Source organism: Gigantopelta aegis, chromosome 12 (genome assembly GCF_016097555.1).
Source record: "Gigantopelta aegis isolate Gae_Host chromosome 12, Gae_host_genome, whole genome shotgun sequence".
NCBI lineage: Eukaryota > Metazoa > Mollusca > Gastropoda > Neomphalida > Peltospiridae > Gigantopelta > Gigantopelta aegis.
The window spans coordinates 12,223,322-12,241,710 of record NC_054710.1 but is presented as its reverse complement, the minus strand read 5'-3'; the positions used below and the strand labels follow the sequence as shown (position 1 = coordinate 12,241,710).

The 18,389-nt window shown below is 36.6% G+C and overlaps 1 protein-coding gene across 2 annotated transcripts; it reads left to right on the top strand.

The window, feature by feature from the left end:
- Positions 1-38: 38 nt before the first annotated feature.
- On the top strand, positions 39-14,780 carry LOC121386875 (hemicentin-1-like). Of its 2 annotated transcripts, none has more exons than XM_041517907.1 (12): positions 39-640; positions 3,367-3,693; positions 6,380-6,640; positions 7,209-7,469; positions 7,848-8,126; positions 8,715-9,020; positions 9,551-9,850; positions 11,004-11,123; positions 11,558-11,591; positions 12,025-12,083; positions 12,824-12,937; positions 13,689-14,780. In XM_041517907.1, exons 1-12 carry the CDS (start codon positions 577-579, stop codon positions 13,691-13,693), a joined length of 2,130 nt encoding a protein of 709 aa, XP_041373841.1. In that variant the 5' UTR covers positions 39-576; the 3' UTR covers positions 13,694-14,780. The 2 variants fall into 2 exon arrangements, with proteins under 2 accessions (XP_041373841.1, XP_041373842.1); XM_041517908.1 differs by lacking the exon at positions 39-640 and adding an exon at positions 1,840-1,984.
- Positions 14,781-18,389: the final 3,609 nt, after the last annotated feature.

The window sequence follows — 18,389 nt, the reverse complement described above, 5'->3', positions numbered from 1 at the left end:
AACTTTGAACAGGCTGAGTACACGTGAATTGGATTGGATAACATATTAACGTGCCTATATCTAAGGTTCAAGCACGTCTCTCCCGGGCACGATATCTGACTTCGTCATTGACTGGGTCCTTGACAGAAGGTTAGGGGAGGGGGTAGACAGAGTTTGAAATGGGCAGAATTTTGAAAATAGCAATCAGTAAAAAAGTGTAGTATGGGTCGACCCCGTTTCCTATTTTTTCTTAGAGTAGGGTGGTCAATCTTCCAGTGCTGCTAGGACAATCATTTATTGTGTACAATGTAAATAAACCCAGATTGTTGAATAGCCGAGTCGAGAATGCACTAGAACCCATTGTTATTTTTATACAGACTTTACTAACGACAAGTTGCATGCTACTACCACTATATAATATTATAATTTACAATAGATTCAGTAGATCCACAACAAATACACAGGTTTTTATTTATTTTTTTATTTTTATTTTTATTTTATTTTTACTAATTCTCTTGGCAGGATCGGAGACATAAATGTTTGGCGTTCCTATGAAATGGCCGCAGATGAAACAATATAGTGGACGTAGTGAAACGGATGACTGAATGGATTTTTAACGACCCCCAGCACAAAAATACACATAGGCCATTGTGTATCAAAGGCAAGTACATGAATATGATTATCAAATAAAAGTTATTATATAATTATGTAGTTCATAATGTAAAGAGCTGTAGGAAAAGTACAATACAATAAAAATAAAAATACAAACAAAATACGATAAGTATATTTTAAAACTGTATAGAAATCAAAATATTTTATAAAGTATTAAATTATTTCTGGGTGGAATTAAAAAGATTCTAAAACATTACACACCACCAAAATGTGGCGCACATTCAGGTTACACAAACAGTGTTCACATTGGGGAGGAGGATCCTTCTTTAAAAAAAATAACGAGTCAAATTGTGGCTCATGTTAGCAAGCCACAAGTCTACGTCATCCTTCCTGAATTGCCTGTAGCAGGACTGCCATTAATGACTGTTTAGCGACAACCCAGCACAAAAATACACATCGACTATTAGTTGTATAAATATTACCACCATCATTAAAACTAAAAACATTATAAAAAAAACTATTTAGAAAAACTGCATAAAATGCAGTGTCCAAACCCATTATTACCTAATAAAAACACATGTGGTCTGTTTTTTAAATTACGTATCTTCAAATTTCGGTGGGCCCTTTTGACTATGTCTCATTCCAGCCGGTGCACCATAATTGGTACAATAAAAGCTGTGGTATGTACTATCTTGTGTATGAGATCCTGCATATAAAAGATCCCTTGTTTCTAATAAAAAAAATATAGTAGCCCATGTAGCCGCAGGAGCGGGTTTCATCTCTCATTATCAGTGTGGTCCTTAACCATATGTCCGACGTCATATAACCACAAACTGAAATATGAGTGCATCATTAAGTGAACTATTTCTTTTTTTCTTTCTTTTTTTCTTTCTTTTTCTTTCTTTCTTTTCTTTTTTTTCCTTCTTCGTTTTCCGTGTCTGATTAAAAAATAACTTTATTCGTCAACTTAGAAATTTGTGCTTTACAGTTGACTAAATGCCCCATTTGTAGCTTGTGAAGACATTCTTTAAATTTTTTCTATGTGGAAATCTCCCCACTCGACCCGTATCTGTACCCGTGCCTCATAAATCTATATGTCAATCTCCCCACTCGACCCTTATCTCTACCCGTGCCTCATAAATCTATATGTCCATGTACATAAAAGAGAGCTAAGTTATACAGCTACCTTTATGTACGGCTTCATTGAAGTGTTGTAAGAAACTAGGTCAGTGGTTATTGCAATGGCGATCACAAACAAGGAAGTAAGGGAGGATCGGACGGGTGGTGTTAACAGAAGAAAACAGTAACGGCCTAGATATTTTATTGAAAACAAATATGCGTCATACTATATATTTGTGGATATATATCTTAATTCTGACTTCATGTGTATCAAGTAAGTAATTTAGTAGCACTATGATACAAACTAAATTTGCATGTTTACTGTTACCCCGAGTGACACTAAGTGCACTGTAGAAAGTAAAGTTTGTTTTATTTAACGACGCAACTAGAACACATTGATTTTGAATCTTATCATCGGCTATTGGACGTCAAACATATGGTCGTTATGACACTGTTTTTTAAGAGGAAACCCGCTGCCGCCACATAGGCTACTCTTTTACGATATGCAGCAAGGGATCTGTTATTTGCTCTTACCACAGGCAGGATAGCACAAACCAGGGCCTTTGTTGAACCAGTTATGGATCACTGGTCGGTGCAAGTGGTTTACACCTACCCACTGAGCCTTGTGGAGCACTCACTCAGGGTTTGGAGTCGGTATCTGGATTAAAAACCCCATGCCTCGACTGGGATCTGAACCCAGTACCTACCAGCCTGTAGTCCGATGGTTTAACCACTGTGCACCATAGAAACAAAAATAGTAGATAAGTAGATAAGCTTACATTACGGTATACCAGCATATCGGGGGTGTCGTGGTTAAGCCATCGGACATAAGGATGGTAGGTATTGGGTTCACCACCCAGTGCCAGCTCCAACCCAGAGCGTGTTTTAATAACTCAATGGGCATGTGTAAGATCACTGCACCGACTTCTCTGTCACTAACCAATAACAATTAACCAGTTTGTTTTGTTTAACATTTTGACTTCTATACAAAGTTTTAAGGTTTACTTACCTCGATTTTATGTATTATACTTTTCCCCACAGCTCCTTACACTGTGGTTTTACATAAATATATATAAATAATATTTTCATATACTTACCATTTGTGACACCCAATAGCCGATGTGTATTTTTGTGCTGGGGTGTCGTTAAACATTCATTCATTCATTCATTTATTCAGTCATTGTTTAATGACACCACTAAAGCACATTGATTAATTAATCATCGGCAACAACTAACCACTAACTCACTGTCCTGGACAGACAGCCCAGATAGCCGAGGTGTGTACCCAGGACAGAGTGCTCGAAACTTAATTGGATATAAATACAAACATAAGTTGAAATAAAATGTTACAATATTTTCGTTTTGAGTTAACGGCGTAGTGAAAAAGAATCTAAATTTTAGAGACATAAAGCTATGTACATACATCACTGGGGCTAGGAATAATTACTAAATCACACAAGTCTGTATCAATGGTTTAGGAAATTATTTTCAATAAACAGAGTGTTCGGGACAAGGCAAAAGGGAGACCTTTATATGAAATGGCCTAATACAAAAGTCGAGCGCCAATGTTAAAGGTGAAAAAGCTGATATATAATATATTTTATGCAAAACCAAAGTTTTATCGTATACCTGTATGTGATGATATATATTTTACAGGTGAATCAAATACAGCTGTTGATTGCATGGATGGTGGATATCCTGGACAAAGTACAAAGTTAACCTGTACAATAACTGGAACTATAGTCTCTGGAATCATTTGGTTGCGACCAAATGGTGGATCACCACAAGAGGTGGTAGTGTGTAACACAGCTAACACGATTTGTGAACCGTCTGGAGGTATAACTGGTTACAGTGCTGTTATTGACTCGCGCTCGCAGATTACTCTCACCGTAGAGTCTTTCAACACTGCAGTAGATGCTGGAGAATGGATTTGTCGTGATGGACCAGTAGGTGTTCCTTCTACATGTACCAAGACTTTATTAAGTAAGTTTAATATTTTAATATATACTTTACAGGTGAAATAACAGGTACTATAATCACTGGAATCACTTGGATGCAACCAAACGGTGGATCATTACTGGAGATGGTAGTGTGTAACACAGCAACACGACATGTCTTCTGTCTGGATGTTTGACTGGTTACAGTGCTGTTATTGACTTACTTGCTCAGATTACTCTCACCGTAGAATCATTCAACACTGCTGTAGATGCCGGAGAATGGAATTGTCGTGATGGACTTCGTGGTATTCGGCCGACGTGCACCAAAACAGTATTTTGTACCCTTTTCTATGTCTTTTTGTATTATACAGGAATTAATGTTTTTCTCCATACATTGGCGCAGATGGTCAGTACATTTTCAAACGTACAGGTATAATAAAGTTAAATTTTGGCAGGTATACATCAGTGATTATTTGTAAACACATGCAAAAAACAACAACAAAACAAACAAACACAAAACAAACAAAACAACTCGCACACAAGTACGCACATTTGTTTATTTTATTTTATCTATTTATTGCTTTTAATAATTGTTTTCTATAAATAAGCCTGCTTCCTTGTTAAATCGTATTATGAATATTGGAACACTGTGTGAATTTGCTTTGTACGAATCAGATGTTTAATGTTATAAAAGTATTTTACAATTTAAAATTGCTAGGATATGTAATTATTTTGAACATCAATATTATTAAAATAAATATTCAGAATGCAAATGTGCATTTCAATTAAGGATTGTTTGTTATTTCTTTTACGTTCATCGGGGTATAAAGAACAACAACAAAAAAGCATCCGCAAACTGTGTGAATCGGCGAAGCCATTCTTACAAAAGTTTGCAAATGATTTTTTCATATTCATACCTCTATGAACGTAAAAGAAATAACAGACAATACTTATAATTAAATTTCAAACAACACTAAAAGTTTATATTGTATTTTGAAATACATTTTGGTTGTTAAACTAACACTCAGTAAGACAAATTACCAATATAAAGTGACGTCATCAGATATGAACGTTATTAAATTTTCTTTGCATCTATACACTTTACGGCAATCTGATTGGTCCAAATATGACTATTTGTTTTCGTTCATTTAAGAATTGACTGCAATGATTTTTGGTTCATGCAAGTATGAACCGAAAAAAACGATGTGCATACTGTATGACTCCGCGCAAGGGGGCATTACAAAAGTGTGCACATCGTTTTTTCGGTTCATGCTTGCATGAACCAAAAAATAATTGCGGTCAAATCTTATAATTAAATTTATATGCATACTTTAACAATACATAACTGAATTTATTTTGTTTAGATTAGCTTTAAATACGCCTGTAGTATTGTTTGTGTAAACTTCATTGATACGTATGTCGCGTAAGAATGCAAACTTTCATTCACTATTATGTGAATAAGGTAAAAAAAAATTGTAAATTTGAATAAGTGATGACATTTCCTCTAGCTGTTTTGTGCATATTTAGTTATGTATTGTTAAAGAATGCATATAAATGTAATTATAAGATTTGATCATAATTATCTTTTGGTTCATGCAAGAATGAACTGAAAAAAACGATGTGCATACTGTATGACTCCGCGCAAGGGGGCATTACAAAAGTGTGCACATCGTTTTTTCGGTTCATGCTTGCATGAACCAAAAAATAATTGCGGTCAAATCTTATAATTAAATTTATATGCATACTTTAACAATACATAACTGAATTTATTTTGTTTAGATTAGCTTTAAATACGCCTGTAGTATTGTTTGTGTAAACTTCATTGATACGTATGTCGCGTAAGAATGCAAACTTTCATTCACTATTATGTGAATAAGGTAAAAAAAAATTGTAAATTTGAATAAGTGATGACATTTCCTCTAGCTGTTTTGTGCATATTTAGTTATGTATTGTTAAAGTATGCATATAAATGTAATTATAAGATTTGATCATAATTATCTTTTGGTTCATGCAAGAATGAACCGAAAAAACCCCGACGTGCACACTTTTGTATATATATTCAACTACGCGGAGTCGTACAGTGTGCACATCGTTTTTTCGGTTCATACTTGCATCAACCAAAACATAACTGCGGTCAATTCTCACATGAACAAACTCGCGTTGCTACGGCTGGACCAATGGGGTGACGTTAAATTGTAATGAATGTACATGGTGCAATACATTTTGTATTAGTCTAGATGGTCAAGAATCTTTAAAGGGACATTCCTGAGTTTGCTGCAATTTTTAAGATGTTATCGACTAACAGAGACTTTTTCACGATTGTAATTACATATTAATTATATTTTTCTGCATAAAATATTAGCGGCTGTATATTAAACGTGTTTGTGATTGTTCTAATATTTTGTATTAGATTAAATTTCATTTTATTTCCTAATTTTTTATTTTTTTTCCGTACGTACGAAATTACTGAAGACAAAATCCAGTTTGGGCTTCTTACAAATATTAAGACGACGAGAAACGCATTAAATATACAGAAACTGATATTCTAAGCAAGAAAATATAGTCAGAAACATCTTACAATGCGGCAAACTCAGGAATGCCCCTTTTAGACATAGACGCGTGGTGCGTTTTGCATTTGTTTAGACGGGTCAGGTCCAGTAACTCATGTATAATATATATATATCTATCTATATATATAAAAATTTTTTATTATTATTATTTTTTTTTTTTAGACGGTCCGGATTCTGTTACATTCAATCCACCACCACCTCGGTATGTAACAGAAGGACACAGTCTGACTGTGATGTGTGCTGCTAGTTGCAATCCACCTTGTTCCTATTCCTGGACTCTGGAAAATCGGCTGATCTCATCAACTTCTCAGTTAACACTGACAAACATCAACAGGAGTCAGACAGGGAATGTGTACACGTGTAATGTGACCAACTCTCTTATACCGAAATCTAAAACTAAACAGTTCACACTGACAGTATACTGTGAGTATGGCATTTTAAGTGTTATCAATGTATTATGTTGATCACACGTAAAGTGCCAAATCTACAACATTAAATACATATCTGAACCTAATTCTATAAGTGGTGCATGGTGTATTACGAAACATGTAATGTAAAATCTAAATTAAAATGTACTAATCACAGTGTATAAACATTATTGTTGAAATGTCATTATGGGCTAAAAATATACTTTTAACAATACCACTTCTTGAGAGAAAAAAAACAATAAAAATTAATATAAACTTTCACATTGTTAATAGTAATAAACATCAAACAATCTAACAGTATCTTAGTAGTTATTATATATATATATATATATATATATATATATATATATATATATATATATATATATATATATATATATATATATATCTTAGTAGTTGTTTTATATTTATACCCACCAATCCCTAAGTAGAAATAATTATTTACTATGATTATCATGTTTAATATGCTTGAGTAATGTTCATGTGAGAACTACTAGCAATAATAATATAGAAACCTTTGTTTAGGACAGACTTACTTTTTGAGATTTCTAGTTATATTTTAGATGGCCCAGACAGTGTCCAGCTAAACTCGAGCTCTCCACTGACGATCCAGGAAGATAACAATGTAGCTGTGTCATGTGAAGCGACTGACTGTTCTCCATCCTGTTCTTTCACGTGGAAGTTTAACTCTCGGATAAAGTCAACTAGATCTGTGTTGTCCTTAATTAACATACAGATATCATCAGCTGGTGACTACACGTGTACTGCTGTGAACACAAACGCAATGAAAGCAGCAGACAAGATAATTACTCTAGATGTTCAATGTGAGTAAAATCATTTTCTGTTTCATCTCGTTTTTTGTTTTGTTTTGTTTTGTTTTGTTTTGTTTGTTGTTGTTTTTTTTGTGTTTTTTTGTTGTTGTTGTTTTTTTTTGGGTGGGGGGAGGGGGGTTGAGGAAGGTCGGGGCTTAGTTTGTTTTGATTTTTTTTAGTTCATTCTATTGTAAATTACGTATATAACATGTGGGTAGACATTCATATCATGTAAGCGGCAAGACATTAAAATATATTCCAAAACAATTCCAGTGACATGAATAAAATTGTCCAGGTCAATTTTCTTTTGTCATTTAACTAGCATACATGTACATGTTTCATTCTATATAACATAACTTTCCTACAAAATTAATGTATATGTTATTACAGACCAATCTTCCATCACTTCTCTGACCATGAACTCGCTGTCTACCAAGGTTACAGTTGATGAGCTAACTCCTATGACTCTGAGATGTGATGTTACCAGTAATCCAAGATCTGACATCAAACTGTTGAACAACTCACAGACTCTGCATGAAGTGACAAACTCTAAACAGGTTGAGTACACGTGGAACGAGGCTGGATGTCTGGATACAGGACACTACACGTGTGAAGCGGGAAACAAGATCCAGTCATCTGTCAGAGAAAGTTTGCAGCTTGTTGTTAGATGTGAGTTTGTTAATTGTGGTCCAAATACATACACCAGATCCGTGTCATATTATTGATTGTATGAGACGATTAACAATCATGTTATTTGAATGATACAAAAAGTCAGCTACTGATTATATAAGTCATTGGATATTTTACGTATGTAAGTAGATGGTTATGGATTTATGGTATAATAATGTTCAAAAGTGCAAACTGAGCATAGAAACATTCTATTCTAAAATATCACCGTCTAACTTTGGGTCATCAATTTTAATAAATCTGCTGCATTTCATGAACGATTTACATCCAATAGCCGATATGTATTTCTATGCTGGGTGTCGTTAAAGTCGTTAAACATTAATTCATTCATTCATTCCACGAATGATTTGATATCTCCAAGCATAACAATCCTAATCCTGAACTGGTATACATGTGTAGACAACATGGTAATTATAACGAATCTTTTATCTGTTGGACACCATGTATTAAGAAACAAATTAACACTCAAATGTTTTATAATATATAATATTGTGATGTCCTGTTACTCACTAATTTAAATATGTTTTACTGAACTAATAAACAATATCAATATTCACTGAAATATTTCAGGTTCACCACGACTAGATCATCGAGTTCCATTCAAGGACAGATTTGTTACAGCTGTGGGTGGCGATGTAACACTCACAATATCCGTGATTGCAAATCCTACACCCACATTTACCTGGTATAGACCGAGTGATGGGAAGAAAATGATTCTTACATTTGGAAGTTCAAGTACAACTGATGTATCTGCTGCTGTTGGAAATCTCACACTAACAAATGTTCAACAGGGAGATTTTGGAATCTATGTAGTTGTTGTGTCTAATGGATCTCCACAACCAGATTTGGTGGTGAACATTACACTTGTTGAAGAAGGTATCATACCAGCATTTTATTTATATACATGTACTTACGCATTATATAAGGTAAAAGGAATACATACTAGTTTTAAAGATATGCTTGTATTACTCTTTGTCAGTAGTTTACAGATAACAGATTTTATACAATACCCGAAAAACATAAATGATATATGTTCAGAAGTGCATTTTAAGGAAGATCTTCTAATGGCTATGCATGTTTACTGAACTTGTACCCAGTTTGGAATAAGACAGAAGTCACCTAAATAATTCAGTATTATTTAGAAATATGTGGACACGATATGTAACACTAAATATGGAAATAATGGTTTTGATGAGGTATAGAATATGTGACCTCATGAAGAATATTAAAATATTTGAGTATATGTTTAAAAACCATCAGCAAATGAACTGTTCCTTTATATGTTTTATTTTGCCCCATTGGTTAGATAACCCTTTAAATAGCTAGTGAATACCCAATATACATACTATTTGTCTTCTGCGTTTTCGTCTACTTTAAATATAAAACCAATCGATTCTGCTGTATAGGTCCTCCAAGTATTCCTTCCAACGTTATTGTATGGAGTGACGTTCCATCTACATTCTCTGTGGCTTGGACGGAGGAATTCAATGGAGGATTACCTCAGACATTCCTAATACAGTATCAAGCAGACGAAATGTTAGAATGGAAAAACACCACCAAAATATTCAAAGAAACAGGTTTGAAGAAAAACCATGGAGCTTCGATATCAAATCTTCAGCCAAGGACGAGATATCTTGTGCGAGTTTTGGCTTATAACAGAGAAGGATACAAAGGATTTACACCCGAGCAGGAGGTTCTAACAGACGGTAATAACAACAATGTCATCGTTTTTATAAATTTATATTCTATATGATGTTTAAGACGTGATTGAGATTACACGTGGTAACGTGTAATGATCATCTCAATATTGGATATCATCTATTCACAACTGAAGCAAAGATCTCTCTGTTGCTGGATAATGGAATATTTGTCAATAGTTTCCAAGATTTCCTGAGGCTTAAGTTTACAATCAGTCGTTTCTGATTTGTTTGGTTTGAAAACTAAACAAAAACAACAGCTGATGTGCTGTGAAAGTAATATGCTAGTTTGTAGAGTACATATGAATTAATGTGGTCATCAAATCTGTAATAAATATCAATACCGTTTTGCACATGTGAAACTAAAGATGTATATGTTAGGACGGTGGACATGATATATTTACAGATTTGAAACTATCAATATAAAAACACAGACTGGCAAGGCATTCTTATGTATTTACGCTCAACAATGCACATTCCTACTCGAGACAGCGAAGAATGCTGTTGTGTTCAGCGGACGAGGTTTCTCTCTACCCCCCCCCCCCCCCCCCCCCCCCCCCCCCCCGACTCTTGGGGCTGTGTTGCGCGAGCTTGGCCCTTTGGCCAAGTTTCGCGTTGAACACAATGGGAGTTCAGCTATTGTTACCTTGTAGTATGGTGACAATAGACCGACGAGAATAAGCAGTAGGAGGAGAAGGCGTCCCAAGGCGGCTCAGGGGGGACCAAACCTGGCGGCGTGTTCGAAACCCTAGTGGTATATGGGCACGTTAAACTAGTTATCTATCTATCAACAATGCAAATTTCAGAGATCACTATTCAATTCTAAAACGTTTTTTAACTAATAAGCAACTGTCACTAATCAAAATTTTGAAAACCAAATAATTATTAAAATATTTTATATTGTTTTAAGTTTACCTCCACAACTACACATTGTTTACATACATGTTCAATTCCAGGAAGTGTTATCCTGTCTGTGGGATGGTGCATATAAAAGATCCCTTGCTGTTAATTGAAAAGAGTAGCCCATGAAGTGGCAACAGCGGGTTTCCTCTCACAATATATGTGTGGTCCTTAACCATATGTCCGACGCCATATAACCATGAATAAAATGTGTTGAATGCGTCGTTAAATAAAACATTTCCTTCTTTCCTTCTAATTCCAGCAAATACAACTGAGAAAGACAATTTACTTGGAACAGGCATTGGTATTGGGATAGGAATAACGGTGGCGATATGTCTTTGTATTGGTGGAATCGTATTCACTTACTGGTGGATGAGAAAAGGTGAGACGTATTTTTAATTTCTGTTGTACGTATGTTGTCAGTTTGGTAGGTTTTTGTCTATATATCTTCTTATTGATGTGTTCTTATTGGATCTAGCATCGACAATCTAATAGCTTGTTACCACTGACATAAGCAGGATTTTATATTGAGGGTACAACCAAACAACACCCCTCCCAAGAAAGTCCTGGTAGGATTGTAAGACATGCCAATATATAATGGATACAAAAAGACCCCCATGATAGCCCAGGGTACGTGAATGCTTTTTTCCATGCATAATTATAATTAATCCTTTGCTTCAATTCCTTTTGACTACATTGGAAAATTAATGCCTTTGCGGAAATAAGATAAGCCATAATATTCTGTTTACTTTTACATTATGTGAACATCCTATTACTTCCTATTTGAATTTTTTATCTCCTTGTTTTTCATTTTAGCTAAAGCCAAACCGGAACACACATACGCCAAAAGGTAATGTGTTATAGTATATACAGCCGCATTTGAAGTTCTCTCCATAAAGGTTCTAACAGTAATAAAACTGTATACAAACTAACATATATACACATATATCCTTGCTGATAATGGGATACTTACTCCAAAGCTATATTCTGTACACATACCTCTCATGATCGGTATATCATACATATCGTATGCACAATAATGCATATAATAATACATAAAGGCAACAAGTAGTATCAAACACAAGTATTATGATATTTTTTTTTTCAATTAAGAAAAAATATTCCTTGAACCCATTAAATGAAAGTAACTGAACCCTGTGTTCTAACTGTGAAATGGAAAACAGTCGGCGATGATTATTTAATATTTGTTTTACTTAGATTCTGTAACAATCGGTGATTATTTAATATTTGTTTTACTTAGATTCTGTTGTATTTAATTATAGGCAGCCTAATACAGGAGTACAAGAGACTGCTCTCTATGAAGACCTTGAACAAACTCGAGGTTTGTACAGAAAGTTATCTCTGTTGTAAACTCAAAGGCCATGGTTTGTGCTATGCTTGCCGTGTGGAAAGGCTGCAAATATCCATTAACCGGCCTTGGTGGCGCAGTGGTAAAAAGCCATCGGACTACTGGCTGGTGAGGTACAGGGTTCGCAGCCCGGTAAACCGGCTCCAACCCAGATCCGAGTTCTTAAGGGCTCAATGGGTAGGCCTGTGGGAAGGCCACTAAGACCCTTTCTCTATCATTAACCACTATCCACTGACAGCAACTAACAACTCAGAAACCTTACTGACGTCCTTGGACAGAAAGCCCAGATAGGGCTGAGTTGTGTGCCCAAAACAAAGCGTGTATTTAATTATAGGAACCTAATAGGATTGGATATAAGACCTTGAAAAACTAGGTTTGTGCTGCAAGTTATCTCTGTTGTGAACTAATCGTTTTGTCTGGTGATAATTTCAGTACAGTTTGCGATGTCAAAATGCTGATTGCATAGTGTAGTACTTTTGGTGTCAATATACTAATTAATGTGGTCATCTTTCCAGCACTTGTGATGTAAATATGATGATGTACTGCGATGATCTTCCAGTATTTGTGATGTTAATATACACAGTTTAATATGGTGATCTTTTTAAAACTTGTGGTGTCAATATACTGATTGCGTAATTTACAACCTGTCTATCCAAACTAACTTAAGTATAAACAACAGTTTTTGTTGTAAAGTATTGTATTTATCTGTACAGGTGACGGATCGAGTACTCAGGCCAATGTATCCAGTAATTATTCGTCACTGGAAGCCAGGAGAGACGCACCATACGATGTGCTCAGAGTTTATGACAATACATCTGAGGTCAAAGGTAAGATTAATATTTAATTGCTAAAGTGTTAATGTTTTATTTATAGTTGTGTGTTCATTTAGTGTCTAATTTATTGTTGGAGGGTCACTAAACAATTCTTGCTTTTGAGATGTCTATTCATTCCGTCAATGCTTTATTCACTAAATAAGAAAGCAGTATGTTAATAACTATTAAAACACAGTTTGTAAATCTACATACATGTTCAGCAAGTCGTCTTTTCGAGTAAAAGTATAAAACATAAATATTAAAAGTGGATGGTTTTAGACAAAGTCTTTTGGTTTTAAAACAAATATGACAAGCTAAATGAAGATAAAGCAAACGTTTGTGTATTATTGTGTTGTTGTTTTTATTGTTGTGGTTGTTATGTTTTTCTTTGTGTTTCATGTGTTTTATGAGTCTGATATTCGAATAATATTGGAGCATTTTTCTTAATTTTATTGGCTCCGCAAGGCTCAATGGGTAGGTGTAAACCACTTGCACCGACCAGTGATCCATAACTGGTCCAACAAATGCCATGGTTTGTGCTATCCTGCCCGTGGGAAGCGCAAATAAAAGATCCCTTGCTGCTAATCGGAAAGAGTAGCCCATGTAGTGGCGACAACGGGTTTCCTCTCAAAATCTGTGTGGTCCTTAACCATATGTCTGACGCCATATAACCGTAAATAAAATGTGTTGAGTGCGTCGTTAAATAAAACATTTCTCTTTTTTTTCATTTTATTGTTGTTATTTATGTATTATTCCTTATTTTCAGAATGACCGTCATACAGTTTGAAGATGTAACACATACTAGAACTGACCTGACGCTTGCCTCTGTAACCATCATCATCATCGTCACCATCGTCGGCATCATCACCACCATCACCATCATCACCATCATTATCCTCACCATCACCATCATCACCACGACCATCATCATCACCATCACCATCACCATCACCATCAGCAGCACCATCAGACGCAGCAGCATTTAACAGACATGCATGCTTGTGATGAAGCTCCCATTATAAAGACATTGTATAAAATATTTGACTTCATCATCACCATCATCATCACCATCACCATCACCATCACCATCACCATCATCACCATCACCATCACCATCATCACCAGCACCATCAGCATCATCAGCATCATCAGCATCAGCATCATCACCATCATCAGCATCAGCAGCATCATTTAACATACATGAATGCTTGTGTTGAAGCTCCCATTATAAAGACATTGTATAAAATATTTAACTTCATCATCACTATCGTCATCATCAACGCCATCATCATCATCGTCATCGTCATCATCATCAACACCATTATTATTTAGCGCTGTTATGCTCTTGTTGAACTCGGCGCCATGTTAATTTTGTACAGCCTGCTCGAATTCTCAAAGAGTAGCAAGAACCGACTTCTCACATCGCCAGTGATTTATAATGTACTTGAGGAAAACCCCACGCATTGTGTAGGCCTACTGACGGGATTCAAACCTACTGGACTGGTTTGTGTGACATTAGACAGCCAGTGATTTGTAATGTACTTGAGGAAAACCCCACGCATTGTGTAGGCCTACTGACGGGATTCAAACCTACTGGACTGGTTTGTGTGACATTAAAGAGCCAATGATTTTAACCTTGTTATTAATTATGTGTTACACACACATTTACACCAATCACTGAGGAAAACGTATAAATCACAATGGCAGCTGGCTTCACTGATGCATTCAGTTCATTGTCCAGCCAGTGCACCACGACTGGTACATCAAAGTCCGTGGTATGTGCTATCCTGTCTATGGGATGGTACATATAAAATATGCCTTGCTGCCAATCGAAACGAGTAGCCCATGAAGTGGCGGCAGCGGGTTTCCTCCTTCAATATCTGACGCCATATAACCGTAAATAAAATGTGTTGAGTGTATTGTTAAATAAAACATTTCCTTCATTCCTTCAATTTGTTTGCATTACCATAGTTTGACACCCAATAGCCGATGTATTTTTCGTGCTGGGGTGTCGTTAAACATTCATTCATTCATTCATTCATTCTTTCATTTCATTGTTACTGTTTATCCTTCATTAATACAGGTATGTTCGTAACTATACAATATTGTTATTCTTTCATGTATAGATGTCCGACTGTAACATGATAGATCAAAGCAAAACAGGTGTATTCACCTGTGATCTTAAGCGTAATAAAATGATGTAATTGTTTCATTTTCTCATTCGTCTGTTGTTTCTTCAAATAAAACCCTCGAGAGAGCTGTTACTCACTAAGATCCGGGGGTGGGTGGGTGGTGGTGGTGGTGGTGGTGGGGGTGACAACATTTTCACAGTTTTATTTGAAAATGGCGAATACAGCTCACTTTCTGTATCTCGTTTTTAACACAAAAAAACCCGGCCTCGGTGGCGCAGTGGTTAAGCCATCGGACTACAGGCTGGTAGGTACTGGGTTCGGATCCCAGTCGAGGCATGGGATTTTTAATCCAGATACCGAGTCCAAACCCTGAGTGAGTGCTCCGCAACGCTCAATGGGTAGGTGTAACCACTTGCACCGACCAGTGATCCATAACTGGTTCAACAAAGGCCATGGTATGTGCTATCCTGCCTGTGGGAAGCGCAAATAAAAGATTGCTGCCTATCGTAAAAGAGTAGCCTATGTGGCGACAGCGGGTTTCCTCTAAAAAAAACCAGTGTCAGAATGACCATATGTTTGACGTCCAATAGCCGATGATAAGATTAAAAATCAATGTGCTCTAGTGGCGTCGTTAAATAAACCAAATTTAATTTTAACAAAATGCACGTTAATAAAGTCTTCAAAAAGAATAAAACAATCGTTATGGTGAAAGAAAAAAAGAAATGTTTTATTTAACGACGCACTCAACACATTTTATTTACGGTTAGATGGCGTCAGACATGGTTAAGTACCACACAGATTTTGAGAGGAAACCCGCTGTCGCCACTATATGGGCTACTCTTCCGATTAGCAGCAAGGGATCTTTTATTTGCGCTTCCCACAGGCAGGATAGCACAAACCATGGCCTTTGTTGAACCAGTTATGGATCACTGGTTGGTGCAAGTGGTTTACACCTACCCATTGAGCGTTGCGGAGCACTCACTCAGGGTTTGGAGTCGGTATCTGGATTAAAAATCCCATGCCTCGACTGGGATCCGAACCCAGTACCTACCAGCCTGTAGACCGATGGCCAACCACGACGCCACCGAGGCCGGTCGTTATGGTGAGACCACTGAAATAATGTACGGAGTGCTGTTCCTCATTGTTATACAGAGGTGGCAACATTCTGATGGTCTGACTGAAAAATAACTTTATGCATGAAGTAAAAGAAATAGTATTACGTATTACGTTATTTTACAGTTGACTAAATGCCTCATTTATAACTTGTTAAATTAGAACAAAAAGAGAAGAAATTGCCCGATGTTTTCTAAAATGAGAAGCTCGACTACCCCCCCCCCCCCGCCACACAGACACACACACACACATACCACGCACATCCCCCCCCCCCCCACCCCCCCCCACACACACACCACCCCACACACACACTGATATCTACCCGTGTCTCAGTATACAAAGGAGAGCTGAGCTATACTTGTATCTTTGTGTACGACTTTGTGGAAGTGTATAATAAGAATATAGGTCAGTGGTTATGGAATTCAACAAGGCAGTAAATACAGACCTGGTGATCTTTGCGCTAATATCGCTTCGTGGACTGGGGCCTTGATCTGTTTGTGACAAGTGTACATGGTTTTACAACAGAAAAACAACATATTATTTCAGTTACAAGTATGCGTCATACTGTATTTTTGTGGATGTGTATTTTAATTCTGCCGTCGAGTGTATCAGGTAAGTAAGTTCGTATTTAACACAGCAACACAAAACAACCATTTAATCTGTATAGTTACTGCTACCCTAAGTGTACGGACGGTAGGAAAGTAGACGCATTTACCTTTTAATATTTTCTTTGAAATTGACAGTAAAATTCGAGTAGTATCTAAATGAAAATCAGGGCCAGATCTAGTGGGGGCGCGAAGAGCAATGAAATAACGTAAATGTACTCTTTTTGCTGCTTTTTTTTACTGAAAAGTGTATGTTTTTCTTTCTGTACAATATCCTATATTACCCTACCCTATTTTGGGGTTGTCACTGCCATCCCCTAGTTATTGTAGTCTAAGTCCGGCCCTGGCGGTGTGGTGATATTTACGGCGTGAAAGTCTGAGAGAAGGTGTGTGTATTTTGGGCAGTCAATACTGGTATAATATGTATCGGTTGAGGTGGTTGTGACACAGGATCGAACCACGTCGGTTGATTTATTCAGCTGGTTGTGGTTTTTCTCGTTCCAACCAGTGCACCACAACTGGACAAAGGCAATGGTATGTGTTTTCCTGTCTGTGCGCAAGGGCATATAAAAGATCCCATGCTGCATTACGTGTCAGAATTACTAAATGTTTGACACCCAATAGCCAACGATTAATTAATCAATGTGTTCTAGTGGTGTCGTTAAACAAAACAAACTTTATATAATCCAATAGTCAATTATTAATTAATCAATGTGTTCTAGCGATGTCGTTAAACAAAACAAACTTTATACTAAATAGGGTTGCAACGATATACCGGTGTACCGCGATACGTCATCAACTCGATAAAAACTGCAATACACTTTTCCATACACATTATTCTTTCCTTGTACCTGTATCACAATAAATAAACATGAAAGTACTAAAAGTTCATAGAAAGTCAAACCTCCTGAAAGAAAAAACCCTGTAACTTTATTTTTTAAAATCTATGTGACGGTACATGCTCACAAGGGAGATTTAAAAATAATGTTTTTAATGGCGATATTAATTGTTTTATGTAGGCCGTGTTAACTCGAGTCACCCAAGCCCTCACTTTATTGCCATTGGTGGGCAGGGGAAGGCTAGTGAACCTTTATGTAATGTTTTGTCTAATCGTAGACACCTAAATCAGGTCGCAAGCTACTGGGTCCAAATACACATTTTCCCTAAATACCTGATGCCGAGTGCGGTTGATTATTCACGAGTCCAGTCGTGACATTAAGCTTACACGTTGGTAACCGGTAGCAACGCTACACGAAGAAAGACACTTTTATCTATGTCACCGCAAGAAATTACAGCGCAGGTTCGTTTGTCAAAGGGACGTCGGGTTTCTTCGTGTAGCGTTGGTACTGATTAAAAGAGGAGACGTTACTCCTAAGGTTAGACCTGGAATGCACTATAATGGAGGTCGATCTGTCACGGCAAAAGCTTCAATACCAATGTCACAAGACCCATTGGTATGGTGGAAAGAACACTCGTGGCAGTTTCCCCTCCTTACGCAGTTAGCCAGGAAACTGTTATGCATTCCGGCAACATCGGTGCAATATGGACGGATATTCAGTACGACTGGGGACATACTTACAGCACAGAGGGCGGCACTGAAACCAGAGGCAGTAGACA

Coding starts and splice junctions, on each gene's coding strand:
- LOC121386875 (XM_041517907.1), top strand. CDS start 577: ATGACTGAATGGATTTTTAACGACCCCCAGCACAAAAATACACATAGG. Junction 9,021..9,550: donor CATTACACTTGTTGAAGAAG/GTATCATACCAG, acceptor TCTGCTGTATAG/GTCCTCCAAGTATTCCTTCC. Junction 11,592..12,024: donor GAACACACATACGCCAAAAG/GTAATGTGTTAT, acceptor ATTTAATTATAG/GCAGCCTAATACAGGAGTAC.